Below are 12,430 nucleotides of genomic sequence, written 5' to 3'. Positions count from 1 at the left end.
CGTCATAAGTTGGTTGTCTGTCGTGTAGAATGCGCTCTAACCTACATGGTAAAATCCGATTTATTTACTACATCCTATGTTATAAGATTCCCATGATGCAACTCAAGGCTGTTTTCAGAAAGCTCTTACAAGTATTACCCCAGTCGACACCTCAATCTTGACGAATCTTGACCCAGAGTCTCCTGGCGTTTTGCCCCGCCGGCGTTTTGTCCCACTCCTCGCCACCCTATAGCCTAGTGAATTGCTGGTATTAGGGACTATTCGAAACTGTGATGTGCCAAGGGAAACGTCACGCAACAAACCATTCGCACTTTTTTGCTTAGTTTGTCTCATGCGACTTAAACATCCAGGCCCGGCTGAATTTTTATTGAGGGTGGAGGCGTACTCAGTGTTGAGTCAGCCTTAGGCTGGGATATTATTAGAAGGGAGAGTTTATCAGAGGTTGGAGGATTTCTCAGTCTTTGGTGTAGACTATTCACAGTCCCTTATTTTTGCGTAAGATCGTCGAGAACGAGCGCTACAGGCGGCTATCTTGAAAGAGTCCAGCTTGAAGATGACCATCTCATTATCTTAGGTTGCGGGGGACAGTTTGGGTGGAGGAGATATACGGCACCTGTTGTTTGCTTCAGTCGTCGTCTAAGGTAAATGTAGTGTTTTTCTGCTATGAATGCCTTATCTTATGTGACTGTAAAATGTCCATTCCATGTTTTTCGGTTCTCTGAAGTAGTTGGAGTAGCTACCTGATTTAAACGTAACGGGAAGTAGCCTGAATTTCAGACGATTACTTCGAGTCGTTTTTACTCCCTCAGCAACGACGTTGCTGAGACGAGAAAACGACTGGAGGTAATCGTCTGAAATTCGGGCTAAAGTATGTTGTTGCGTTATTTAAAGTGCATAACACCGTGACAGCCTTTCATCGTACCACGCAAAAATTATGAAACCGATAGAACCCAAACAAAGAGGGGTTGTAGCCGTTGACAACAGAAGCTCTGCTGAGAAAACACCCCCAAACTCTGCTGAAAGCCCTAGGATAAGTCACTGGACCCCCATACCCCCCGCGCTATTGTGTCGTCACGCAACTTGTCGTAGCGACACAAAAAGAACGACAAAACCATAAAGGGGCGAGAGTTTATACTCGTCACCCAGGTCACGTGTTGTGCCACAGTTGTTGAAAATGGCACCCACAATCGTCCCAGGTGATATGCACATGAAGATTTCTGTCTTGGATAGATTTAATATTTTTTTACACTTCGTTAGACTGCTGTACTTCAGAGAGTAAGGGTGAATACACCATGCACTAGAGCCATCCAAATCAGGAGAATCCAAATCCAACGTTGAGAATCGCATTTACCATTTTTGACCAATTTTGGTGAATTTTCTTGCCGTCAATTAATAAGGAGGCTGTGAAATTTGTCGGAAATTTGTTTCAGAAGTGCAAGCCTTTGATGATCACCGGACATTTGGTCTTTTCTCATCTCCGCAGTCTTTCTTAGTTCCATTCCTTCACTCAGAAGCAAACTAAAATTTTTGTGGGCGAGTATTCTGTCATAACCTATCTTAGCTTATTTAGTATGGCAAAGTTATATTAAAATCTTATATTCGATGAGTCTTGTTTGTTGTCAACAGGGAAAGAGCAAGGAAGGAAGTGGAAAGTATTCAGTCCAAGCACTGAAATAACGAACCGTATGACTCGAAGTCAATCAGTGAAAGAAGGTCATTTCTTCCGTCACGCTACCAGGCGTTACAAGCCATACAATCTGAGGCCAAGGAAATCTAAACAAGGTTGGAATTTTATTATAACGTAAGGTTATATTTACAGCCAAAAATATCATGACGTTATCAGCATGAACAGCTTACGCTTGCTTTACCTTGATCAGTTGATTCCTGCCTTGATTTAGCCTTTGTACAGCCGCCCCTCCCCCACAAAAAACTCTCTCTCTCCCTGATTTTGTTTGAGGGGAGGAGCCGGCTGTGCAGAGCTAACAAACTTGGACAAGAAAAGGAAAATTTAGACTCCCCTCCCTACCCCCAACTCGCAAATCAAGGATGAGCAAATGGCACGTTTTGGCTTTCGCGAAGCTTCCGATCATCATTGATTTCGTGGGGAGGGGGTTGCTGTTCTATTTTTTTCTGTCTATAGTTTTTAAGCCTTGTCGACGGGGTACTCCCAGGAATTCTTGGTGGATTGTGCCGCCTGATACTCCAAAACTGAAGGCCATCACTGGTATTAATATTCGGTCACATTCAGTCCAATATATATCAGCAACTTATTAATCTTCAACGCATTCAGCTCCTGTTCGACCTACTCACGTTTTTGTTTACATTCTGAAGGGGACAATCGTCAACGCATTTAAGCTTCTGATCGACCCACTCACTTTTTAAAATTCTGAGGAGGCTGACAAACAAACATTCCTTTATACACAATACCCACAAACAACTGAAATGGCATCAGCGCTTGCTTTAGGCTTTTTCAACGGTCGTTTAAAATTCCATCGATGACTTGTCAGTAACGTACGATTCCGCAGAGCCTTTGTTATTCAGAGTCTATTTTAAAAGCCTCTCTTCCATCGATTACTTGCAGTGACTTTTACGATTCTGTAGAACGTCCGCTATTAATCCTTTTGTTGGGAAACTGCTGATGCTGAAGTTCAGTTGAGCTTCTTCCGGTCCATATTTCGGTTGTCAGTTTATTGAACTGTGTTTGCTGAGTGTTTAAGTGGTAATGAACTCATTGTTTCTGCCCTTAATTGACTGTGGGTTCATTTCTCCACGGTATAGCTTATTAGCCTGTATTTAAATAAAACTTATGGTTTTAGCATCTCAAGTATCCTCGCGGAATGGGCCTTATATTCATGTCCAAGTTCAGTTGCGTTCACATTTGGGCTCCTGGGAAAAAAAAGGTCACGTGTCTCATGCCGTTTAGCCTCATTTCTACTCGATTGAATCGTCCAGGGACGCAAACAACACATCAGACGCATGGACGTAAAATTAAAAAAACCGTCTGATGGTCAAATAAAGTTTGGTTGCCATACTTCGGAAGCACATTTCTCTTCTACCGAAGTGGAATATGTCGTTAGTTAGCTTCCTTAATCATATTCAGTTTAATTTTGTAAAAACCATACAATGTATACCAATGAAAGGAAATGGCCTAAATATTTCTTCAGATTGTTTCTAGAGGTATTTTAGTCTTCGAGGTAATGGATTTGTGCAGTCCTGTGTGGGTTGACTGACACTAATGAAGTGGTATTTGAATTTTAGACCAGTTTACATACACTCGAAACATGTTAATATGCCCATTGCCTAGTCCAAGCCTATACGGCGTTTTCCCAGTCCCTCTCGGTCAATTCACTTCGGTGACGTGTTCTAGGTGAACGGGCGGGAAACACATCTTCGCTTGCACCGCGTGACCCGAAACGCTTTGGCCGCGCGGAATAATGAGACCTAGGGACTAGGCAAAGCTTGTTATATCTTCAAGGAATTGACGATGTAGACGGTGTACTCTTGAGTGATGATGACGTCACTGGCTGCTTGATATAGATGGGTGGTTTATTGCACTGTGCAAATATAGGGAACACACGGGGGAGATGGATTGAAAATCAAAACAAGACGGCAGGACAATAAAAAGCGTTTTCTCATTCACAAAGTAACAACTTTTTTATGTGATTGTTATACTTTTTGCCTGTATTTTGGCACGCTTTTGGCGCTTTATAACGTTACTAGGATTGCAAAACTGGCGATTGAAAGTGACCTAAATGATGACCTACTTTTTCGCGATCGTTTTACTTAATTTATCGTAGTGGCGTATAATTGTTGTACGACCCCATGCTAACCTTAAGGATATGCATGAATCGAACACGCTATAATTACCATATTTAATATGATACTGGATGTGTAATAAAATTAGAAACCCATATTGAACGATTTATGCAGCAAAAGGTCAATATTACAAGCTTGCTTCGATTTCAGTTGCGTTGTTTTGAAATCTCCTGTAACTGGTGACAGAGTGTGCCGCGCCTAAATAGTTCACCAGTTTTTAAAGAAAACTTGCGTCTCAGCAGTGTCTGTAAAGCTTAGTTGGAACTGACAATTTGAAGGTAAGGTGAATCAGGAGAACAATAAGCTCCTTAAACACCGGTGGTTTCGGGGCAAAAAGACTTACATCGAGGTGCAATTCTACGTTGCACGGTTTTGCTTTCAACTAAGTAGCCGACAAGGAAATGTAATTTCCTGAAGATTGTTAAAGCTATCTTTGCAATATATTTTATGAGGCATTTGGCTGTAAAGTAGGATAGTAATGATACTACTAGTTTCAGTGAAGCAGCAGCTGTAACAGCCCACACCAGAAAAGGACTGATGAAACGTTCCTATTGGCGCTTTCTTTCTTTTTACTGAACCACGACACATGTAGTGTAGAAAGCTCGCAAAATTGAAATTACAGCCGAGAAAATGAATGCTGAATAATTTGGTGCATGCTTAGTCCTTGCTTATGCGTTGAATTCAAGTTTTTAAGAAGCATGGCACTGAATTATTTCGATTTATCGCATTGTGCCTCATCGACCTGTCTCTGTAAAACAGAGTATATTTCTGTTAATTAAAAATGTGCATTAGTTTTGCCAGGGTCCTGAAATTGTATTTCTTGTTCATCGAACTTTTGAAGTTTCGTTCCTTACTGTTCTACAGGGATTATACAGAGACCCGGCGAACGACGGAAACAATTAGCATTTAAATAATCGCGTGATTAGAACAAATAAAAGTTTTAGAAATTTTTCAAGCATTCGAGCGTAAGAAGGCTTGCTTCAACTTCCATTTTACAAACAACTACATTCTTTGACAAGTATTTACGTCATCAGTTTCAAGTAGTTTTAAATGTATAATTGAACTGCTCATTCGAATATCGCTGACTTAATTGTAAGCTTAATACGAATTGAAGAGAAAGTATAATAGACAGCTAATTTTAAATGGCTATATAGAGTTTTTAGCCTCGAGCTGTGAGTGTGCGCGTTTTGATACATTTTTAAAATTCTTCGCTGAACACCTTTTCACTTCCCTTATTAATTATAGATACTTAATTACAGAGACATTTATGATGAAGTACTAACTTTAAAGACTATGGACGAGATCCTGTGGCGTCACCATTCAAATCAAACCTTTCTAGCAATTCTTTAAAATGGTGCTATTTTTACTAACATACACTCTAAAAAAAGTAAATTATGAATATCGTGATCTTGGTATCTAATCCTGAGTTACTTGTTTTGACTAACTGGCTTTGAGGTTCTATAATCAAGACTTGAGAAGACTCGAATTTTTTTCTTAATAATATTGTTGTTAAATTCCTTTTCTTTTGTTATTTGTTGCTGGATCAGTCGGTTGTTTATGAAACTGTACAAAATAATCACGCCAAAAAGTAAAGGATGCGTTTTATTGTCAAATCAATCGTTCAATTCCGTAGGAAAACATTAAAAAACCACATCAGCTTAGACAAGTGTCACTGAAGACTGGACAAAATATAGACGAAACGTTTTGAAGAAGATATGATTGAGACCATTTAATTCAACAAAATAATCTCCAGGTTTGATTAAACAATGACATATTCCCACGACCATAAGACTTTTAGGTTGTACCTTGCATCTATATATGTTTTTAATACATTTACACACGGAAGAATCTCTTTAAAATATTGTAGCAGATAGCTTTAATTGGCCGATTATCTTCTGATCGTATTCTTTTTTTTCTTTTTAATTTATAAACAATGTAGGCTGTCTGTTTTGCAAGGAATTAGTGAGCAACGGCTTTTCATTTAAAAGTTTAGAAAAATTTTCAAGACTCAAAATTTACATGTACTCATAGACCGAGTGATACTTAAGTATTCTAAAAGACGACGCTTAAACCAAAACTAACATGTTCCCACGATCACACAGGTTGTTTAATTCCTACATTTAAATTGCTATAGGAGAAAAATTTAACTTATTCTAACCATTTCATTTTGGCAGATCTTAAAAGTCGTACGGGTGGGACATCAATCATGGCTGTGAGCCGCGATCAGCTGGAGAATTACTTAGAGACGATGGAAAAAGAACTCGACAAAACTGTCAACTTCTGGTTGGAAAACTCCCGTGATATAAGAAACGGGTAAGCCGGGCATAAACAAACATGATTAAGTTAGTTGACTTAAGAGGACATGGATGATTTGCCAAGCGAGTCGAACCCCGTGCGAAGACTGGTAGTTGGTCTTCGATCATGTGTTTTACTAAAAATTACTTCGTGTTTGATAACGAGGTATAAGTTAATTGACAAAAACAATGGATTGTTTTCTGCTGTTTATGTTTGAGTCTTAATTACCCTGGTGAGCTGTATTAGCATTGTTTTGAGGAGTATAATGCAATTCAACCTTCCCGACCACCCAAAATGCGAAGAGGTAGTGTTCGTTTATGGGAGGTAGTCACACATGGAAATTCGACTGTAGAGCAAATTTCGAAAACCAATAAGGCGTGAATAACTTGTACCTTGTGTTGTATAATTTCTTAAAATTTCAAGCGCACCAATGCAACGCTAAGTATGTAGCATTCTTTAATTTTTTACCTTGAAATTGTACAATTTTACATTTACGATTCAGCTGGATGCTCTGATTTCAGTAATCTGGCAATTTAAAATGATATATATTCCTTGCTAGAGTCCACAACTGATTCTTCTTTATAAATTTAAAATGCTGAAATATTTCATAATCTGCTAGGGACTTTGTAGTGACCCAGTATAGACTTATTATATATTTCTCGGAATTCTCGCGCGGGAAAGCATATTACAAGTGAGTGAGCTTCTTTTCAGTTCGGTAACTCGCTCAAGTCTCGCCGGAACACTGAGCTTGTCCTCTTGCCTAAAAGAAAAGACACTCCCACCAGTCAATAGAAACCACACTTAAATTCGTGCAACGTGTCAGCCAATCAGGTCAAAGATCCCTCTTAAACCAATTGCGGTTCAATTTAACGGCATTCCCGCCTTAAGCACAAGTCACGTGAATTTGTTTTGATTTCTGATTGGTTCATCATTATATCGGTTGTTTTAATCACAACTAACTGTTCATTCTTAATTGCAGTGGTTATTACGTATGCCTCGCTAGAGATGGCAAGGTGTATGATGGTACCAAATATGGTTGGTTAGAAGGAAGGCAGGTAAGATCTTATTTTTTCATACCCACATTTACCTCGCGTTTATTGATTGCAGATAAGTTATTTTAACACATATTGCTCGCAAGAGCCATTTAGCTTTTTCTTCACATGTTTGTAATTTTTTGTTTTGTTGTTGTTGTTTTTATTTTATAGGTCTGGATGTACTCTAAGCTTTACAACGAAACTGACCAATACGGTACTGCAAAAATACTCAAAGCTGCATTGTCAGGTAATTTTAAAAACTCTTCTTCGGTAATCCGGCACGGTATTTTCAATGCTGTTTTTTTTCTCTAGTTTTGTTGAGTACGAGTTCTAAACAATAAATTGTCATGGTCACAAAACTTATATGGTTGATTTCCAAGTATTGTAACACACACCTTCAGATAAAATGAAGAAATTCAAACATGAAAAAAGTCTTCTTCACGATTTTACCCAATCATACTCCTTTTTTGGTTTTCCTCATTGATTTCTATTGCTTTCTTCTACAATTTAAAGCAGTTGTGTAGTTCTGTGATCGTTTCGGAAGCGTTGAAATTTACTACAGTAGTCGAAAAAAGCGTGACATATTATCTTTAAAGTCGACCACTTCCATGTCCCATGTGAAGTCTGACTGTTATCATGAGTGTGAGGAGAACAATGATTCTATCGCTGATAATTCTAAATTCTTCTTAGAGATTTGTCAGGACCAATCCCAGTCTCATTCCACAATTCTACCTTTTTATATTGTAGGCGGCGAGTTCCTTCTAAACCACATCAAGAGACCTGAGGATGGTAGATGCTACTTTCAAGTCACAGCCGAAGGGCAACCCATTAAAATCCAAAGGACAGTTTTCACGGAGTGCTTTTACACTCTTGCAATGGCTGAACTGGCAAGAGCTAGCAATCTTCCCAAGTATAGGGTATAAATTACTAAGAATTTGTCCTTAAGTTCTGTTAATAAGTCAGCTTCGAAGCACATATTTTAACAGCTGACTCTGTTCTTTATACGCACAAGTGCTCTTTTACTTTGCTGCTCAATCATTCGCCAGTGGATTGCCACAAATTTTACTTTTCTTCAAGGAAGCACGAAAGCAAGAGACCAGGGGTTTTACACGTTGTATCACGACTCGCTTCGCCCGTATCGCGGGCCTTAAATCTCTCCACCTTTCTCGTGCGAGGCAACGTACCGGTAATTGGAGAGCTCGTTCGCGGGTGAATTTTATAACACTAAGTATAGCGTTTTTTTGTCAGGAAGAAGCAATAAAGATGTTATCTCTTGTCACACACTGGGCACGCATTGATGACACGCAGCTAGGACGACCCAAATTGTCGGGTCAAGAGGAAGTGAACCCTCTCGCCGTACCTATGATGGTGCTGTATGTAATTGATGAGGTCTGCCGCGATGAGGAGCGCCTTCAAAACATTTACAGCGAAGATGAAGAGTGGGCTGTACAACAGATCTTAAAACACTTACAGGTACTAATGTCGCGCAGTCCTTCGTTTTGTTCTAAGAAGGGGAGGGGGCAGGCCACACCCCTTGATCCGCCACTGGTTATTTGGTCAAAGGTTTGTTTTGTGCAAAAAATGATCGCAATACAAATGTTAGCACTAGGGTAAATCTTGGTGCACCGAAAATTGAAAAAAAAAAAAGGAAAAAATAGGAGAGTTTAATCAGAACTCAATTGTTCAAAAAGTGATATTGCTATCCTATGGACAGTGGATCACTGTCACGATTGGCTTTCCTAATACATATCCAGGGGATAGAGATTTATCCAGCGGAGAGCACTATTTGACTTTTGAACAACTGGTGTTCGGTTGTTAGTTAGGAGATATACATATTCGTGTAGAGTCTTATACATTCTAAATTCTTCTGTGAATGGTCGATTTGAAAGGAAAGATTTGGAATTTACTCTTAAATTTCCAACAATTTGATGAACATTTTTTCTATCGAAACTAGCTTCCTTGTAAATTGATTTTAATTCAGAGAAGAGGGAGAGTGGTGCTTGAAAAAGTTACAGAAGAAGGAAAAGAGATCGGAGGTGCGGAAGGTCGGCTCATCATTCCTGGCCATGCTATTGAAGCAGGATGGTTTCTCCTGCAATATGCTACCAAAAAACAGAACTACGAACTGGCGAGAATCGCCATTGACAAGTTCATCGTGCAGACATTTGAGATAGGATGGGACGACATGTATGGAGGCCTTCTTTACATGTTGGATGCAAATGGTTTCTCTCCAACTCAGCTGGAATGGAACATGAAGCTGTGGTGGCCTCATGCCGAAGCTCTTATTGCATTTCTGATGGCTTACAAAGAGACAAGAGATTATCGCTACATGGAAAAGTTTGATCTTGTGTTCCAGTACACATTCTCTCACGTAAGACATTCATAATTGTTACTGAGGCGGGTAAAGGAGGTAAAAAAAACGCTCTTCAATTGAGTGTTAATTTATTTAGCAAGAAAGAAGAAATTGAGGCCACTATTTTTACGTCTCGTACCAGAGACAGGCCCGCCATTTTTCGTGGCCATCCAAGCGAGTCGAAGTCTAGCTGTTGGCAAGACAAAGGCTGCAGAGGCAGTATGTTGAGTTATTCTAAGACCCTAAGTATCGGTCCGGGAATCGAATTCGCGATCGCCTGCCTTTCAGTCAAATGCTCCAACACATGAACTAGTCCTGCCGCCCCAGACAAACCTGGTCGAGAAAATTTGCTCTTTCGAGACTAATTCCAGAGCTTAGTTTTCTCGAAAGAGCATCCCACTGGCATAAAAAATCAAGCACGGTAGATGATTTCAGTGTGCAAATTATTTGAGGCACGCAGATCACAAAATTTTTCAGAATGTTAGACTGAGTTGATTCTTTCTATCTACACTCTTTTAAATATGCTATAAACAGAGATGACAAGTAAATCACCAAAGAAGAATCCAGTTTTCAAAGTCCCCTGAAAAGGTTAATTTCCCTTACACATACTAACCTGGTAACATCGCAAATTCTATGTTTACTACGTGTCTAAACCACGAAACATTTTGTGAGATTTAAGAAAAATCACATTTCCCGTTGCTTGCAGTTTTCTGATCCCAAATATGGTGAGTGGTTTGGATATCTCAACCAGAAAGGCGAGGTTACCCATACATTCAAAGGAGGACCGTTTAAAGGTACGTAGGCTGGGAGGGGTATTTCCACATATATGTACCTCTCATTGTAAAACCTACTTCAACAACTCCAGAGGAGGATCTCTATAATGAATTTCTGAAGGTAAGAAGAGAAAGTATAAACGTGTTGCTCGGTGTGGCAGAATATTGCCAAAATCCTTTATCTGCAAACAACGTAACCATTTTCCGAGGCTTTTTAAAGTGTTTTAACCAGGAATGGCCTGTAACTCACACACCTTTTCCTGTATCTTTGATAATAGCAGGAAAGGAGGTGTAATATCTGAATTGTGTATTCATGAATAAATGATACCACTCTGCCTTTTTTAATGGATGCCTCTAATAATTTACATAGTTAAAACCAATTTATAGTGACTGACAATTGAGACAATTGGAATCAGTTGCTGCCTTTCAACAACCAAGTCAAAATCAAGTTAATTATTCGTTTGGACCGTTTCAGGGTGCTTTCATGTTCCTCGCTGCCTGCACATGTGCGTAAAAATGCTCAAAGAGTTATTACAAGAAGAACCTTTAACAAATGGATTATCCAACGGCACATATATTCCCTAACTTAAAACGAACAAGTTGCTCGACACCAGGGGACAACACGAGGGTGTCACATTATGACATTCAAACATCTCCAAGCCGTAAGAGGAATGAGAAGACACATGTACATATGAGTTCTCAGAGGACGAAAGTGGAATATTTGTAAAGCATAAACTATGAGGGGCTATTAGTGAAAAAATACCAGTTAACATTATTGAGTTATCGTTTCATAATATAATATTTTTAGATAGCGAAGGGACGAGCCGAGACAAATCACAAGTAGAGGATGTAGAAGACTCGCTTTTAGGTACTTATACCCAGGTTGTAAACCGACGTGGGACATAAACCACTCCAACCACAAAAATGAAGTTCTCTTCCTTAAATAAGAGATAGTAGTCATAGTGCTGCATAATTTATCTTGTAGCAGTTAAAGTCGATTAGAAGTAACTTTTAGTATGCAACTGTGGGAAAGGTCTTTTGGGGGTTGAGTGATTTCAGAAAAAATATATATTGCTATCCGACGTGTGGCGAAAAAACGTCTTGCACTGGGTCAATAGTCATGTTTACGCGAACAAAACTAGTCACTTTAGTAGGCTTAATGAAACAAATTGTCGACAAAACTAACCTTCACCTAAAACCAAACCCCTAAACGCGTCAAAATTAAATGGTCTGACCCTCAAGACGCTTCGGAAGAACTAACTTAAGGTGGCTCGATGGAATTTTTGCAGGGTTAATACCTCCCAAGTTTGGGCATAAAATACATCGCCATTTACAAATATTTGGAAAAATAACCGCCACAGCTGTATTAGATAATGATGAACATTTGCGTTGATCAGGGTAACACGGGCATCGGAGTTGCCATAGCAACCAAATGAAGTTATTACCTTCTTACTTGCAGCCGTATTTCTTGGCACTGGGAACTCTTCTTTCAAAACCTTTCACGAGCGCTTTTTCCTCCGATAACCGCCTCGATGTTCGTGAAGTTTAAGCAAAATCTATAAGAGGTATTGTGGGATGAAGTTTTTATGATAAAAACACAGTAAAGACTGGACAATCTTGATGTTCGGCCGTTATCTGTGGAAATCAAAGCGCTTTTGAAATGCAATTCCCCCTCATAGTTAATAGTAGTTACAATATTTTTAATAACGTGTGTGAGTGAAGAATCATTGAGATAACTTAAGCCAATTTCTAGAAAGAAGAATTTGATTAGTATGTATCGAGGCGCTCTTGTTAGAGGTTTTGTAAACATTTTGATTGGCCTACTTAAACAGAAAATTAAATAATTTGAGAACCGACAGAATTTTTAAATAACTTGAGATTCTTGAGATTAACCGTAATTTTATATGATCTTTGAGTTTCAAGATTACTGATAACTTGTAAGATAGTAAAATAAGGGCTACAATTCGCTATTTTTTTTTCATATCGGAAATTTCGAGTTAACTAGCGATCGATAGTCTCTCATTATTCAGGAGTATTGCCTCAAGTTTCATTTTAACGTGAACAGCAGTAGCAGGCTCACTTGTGCAAGTTCGGGGAAAATTTTTGGCGGCTGAGCCCCCATCACGTGAGGAGAACGGCTCCGCTGCCAAAATAATTTT

At 39.2% G+C, this 12,430-nt stretch overlaps 1 protein-coding gene across 2 annotated transcripts; it reads left to right on the top strand.

Annotated features, from left to right (window-relative positions):
- Positions 1 to 1,654: 1,654 nt before the first annotated feature.
- On the top strand, positions 1,655 to 11,716 carry LOC140952645 (N-acylglucosamine 2-epimerase-like). Of its 2 annotated transcripts, none has more exons than XM_073402078.1 (9): positions 1,655 to 1,782; positions 5,991 to 6,129; positions 7,091 to 7,166; positions 7,317 to 7,392; positions 7,893 to 8,062; positions 8,394 to 8,618; positions 9,127 to 9,516; positions 10,205 to 10,292; positions 10,747 to 11,716. In XM_073402078.1, the coding sequence occupies exons 1-9, from the start codon at positions 1,686 to 1,688 to the stop codon at positions 10,854 to 10,856; spliced, it is 1,371 nt and encodes a 456-aa protein (XP_073258179.1). In that variant the 5' UTR covers positions 1,655 to 1,685; the 3' UTR covers positions 10,857 to 11,716. The 2 variants fall into 2 exon arrangements, with proteins under 2 accessions (XP_073258179.1, XP_073258180.1); XM_073402079.1 differs by lacking the exon at positions 1,655 to 1,782 and adding an exon at positions 3,953 to 4,094.
- The last annotated feature ends 714 nt before the right edge of the window (positions 11,717 to 12,430 follow it).

Source organism: Porites lutea, chromosome 11 (genome assembly GCF_958299795.1).
Source record: "Porites lutea chromosome 11, jaPorLute2.1, whole genome shotgun sequence".
Taxonomy (NCBI): domain Eukaryota; kingdom Metazoa; phylum Cnidaria; class Anthozoa; order Scleractinia; family Poritidae; genus Porites; species Porites lutea.
Note: the sequence above shows the minus strand (reverse complement) of the source record. Positions and strands in the feature narration are given on the sequence as shown.

What these genes read in the sequence shown, in the direction of transcription:
- LOC140952645 (XM_073402078.1), top strand. Translation starts at nt 1,686, where the DNA reads ATGACTCGAAGTCAATCAGTGAAAGAAGGTCATTTCTTCCGTCACGCT. An exon ending in TCCCGTGATATAAGAAACGG is followed by an intron (nt 6,130 to 7,090) that starts GTAAGCCGGGCA and finishes TCTTAATTGCAG; the next exon opens with TGGTTATTACGTATGCCTCG. An exon ending in ACTCAAAGCTGCATTGTCAG is followed by an intron (nt 7,393 to 7,892) that starts GTAATTTTAAAA and finishes TTTATATTGTAG; the next exon opens with GCGGCGAGTTCCTTCTAAAC.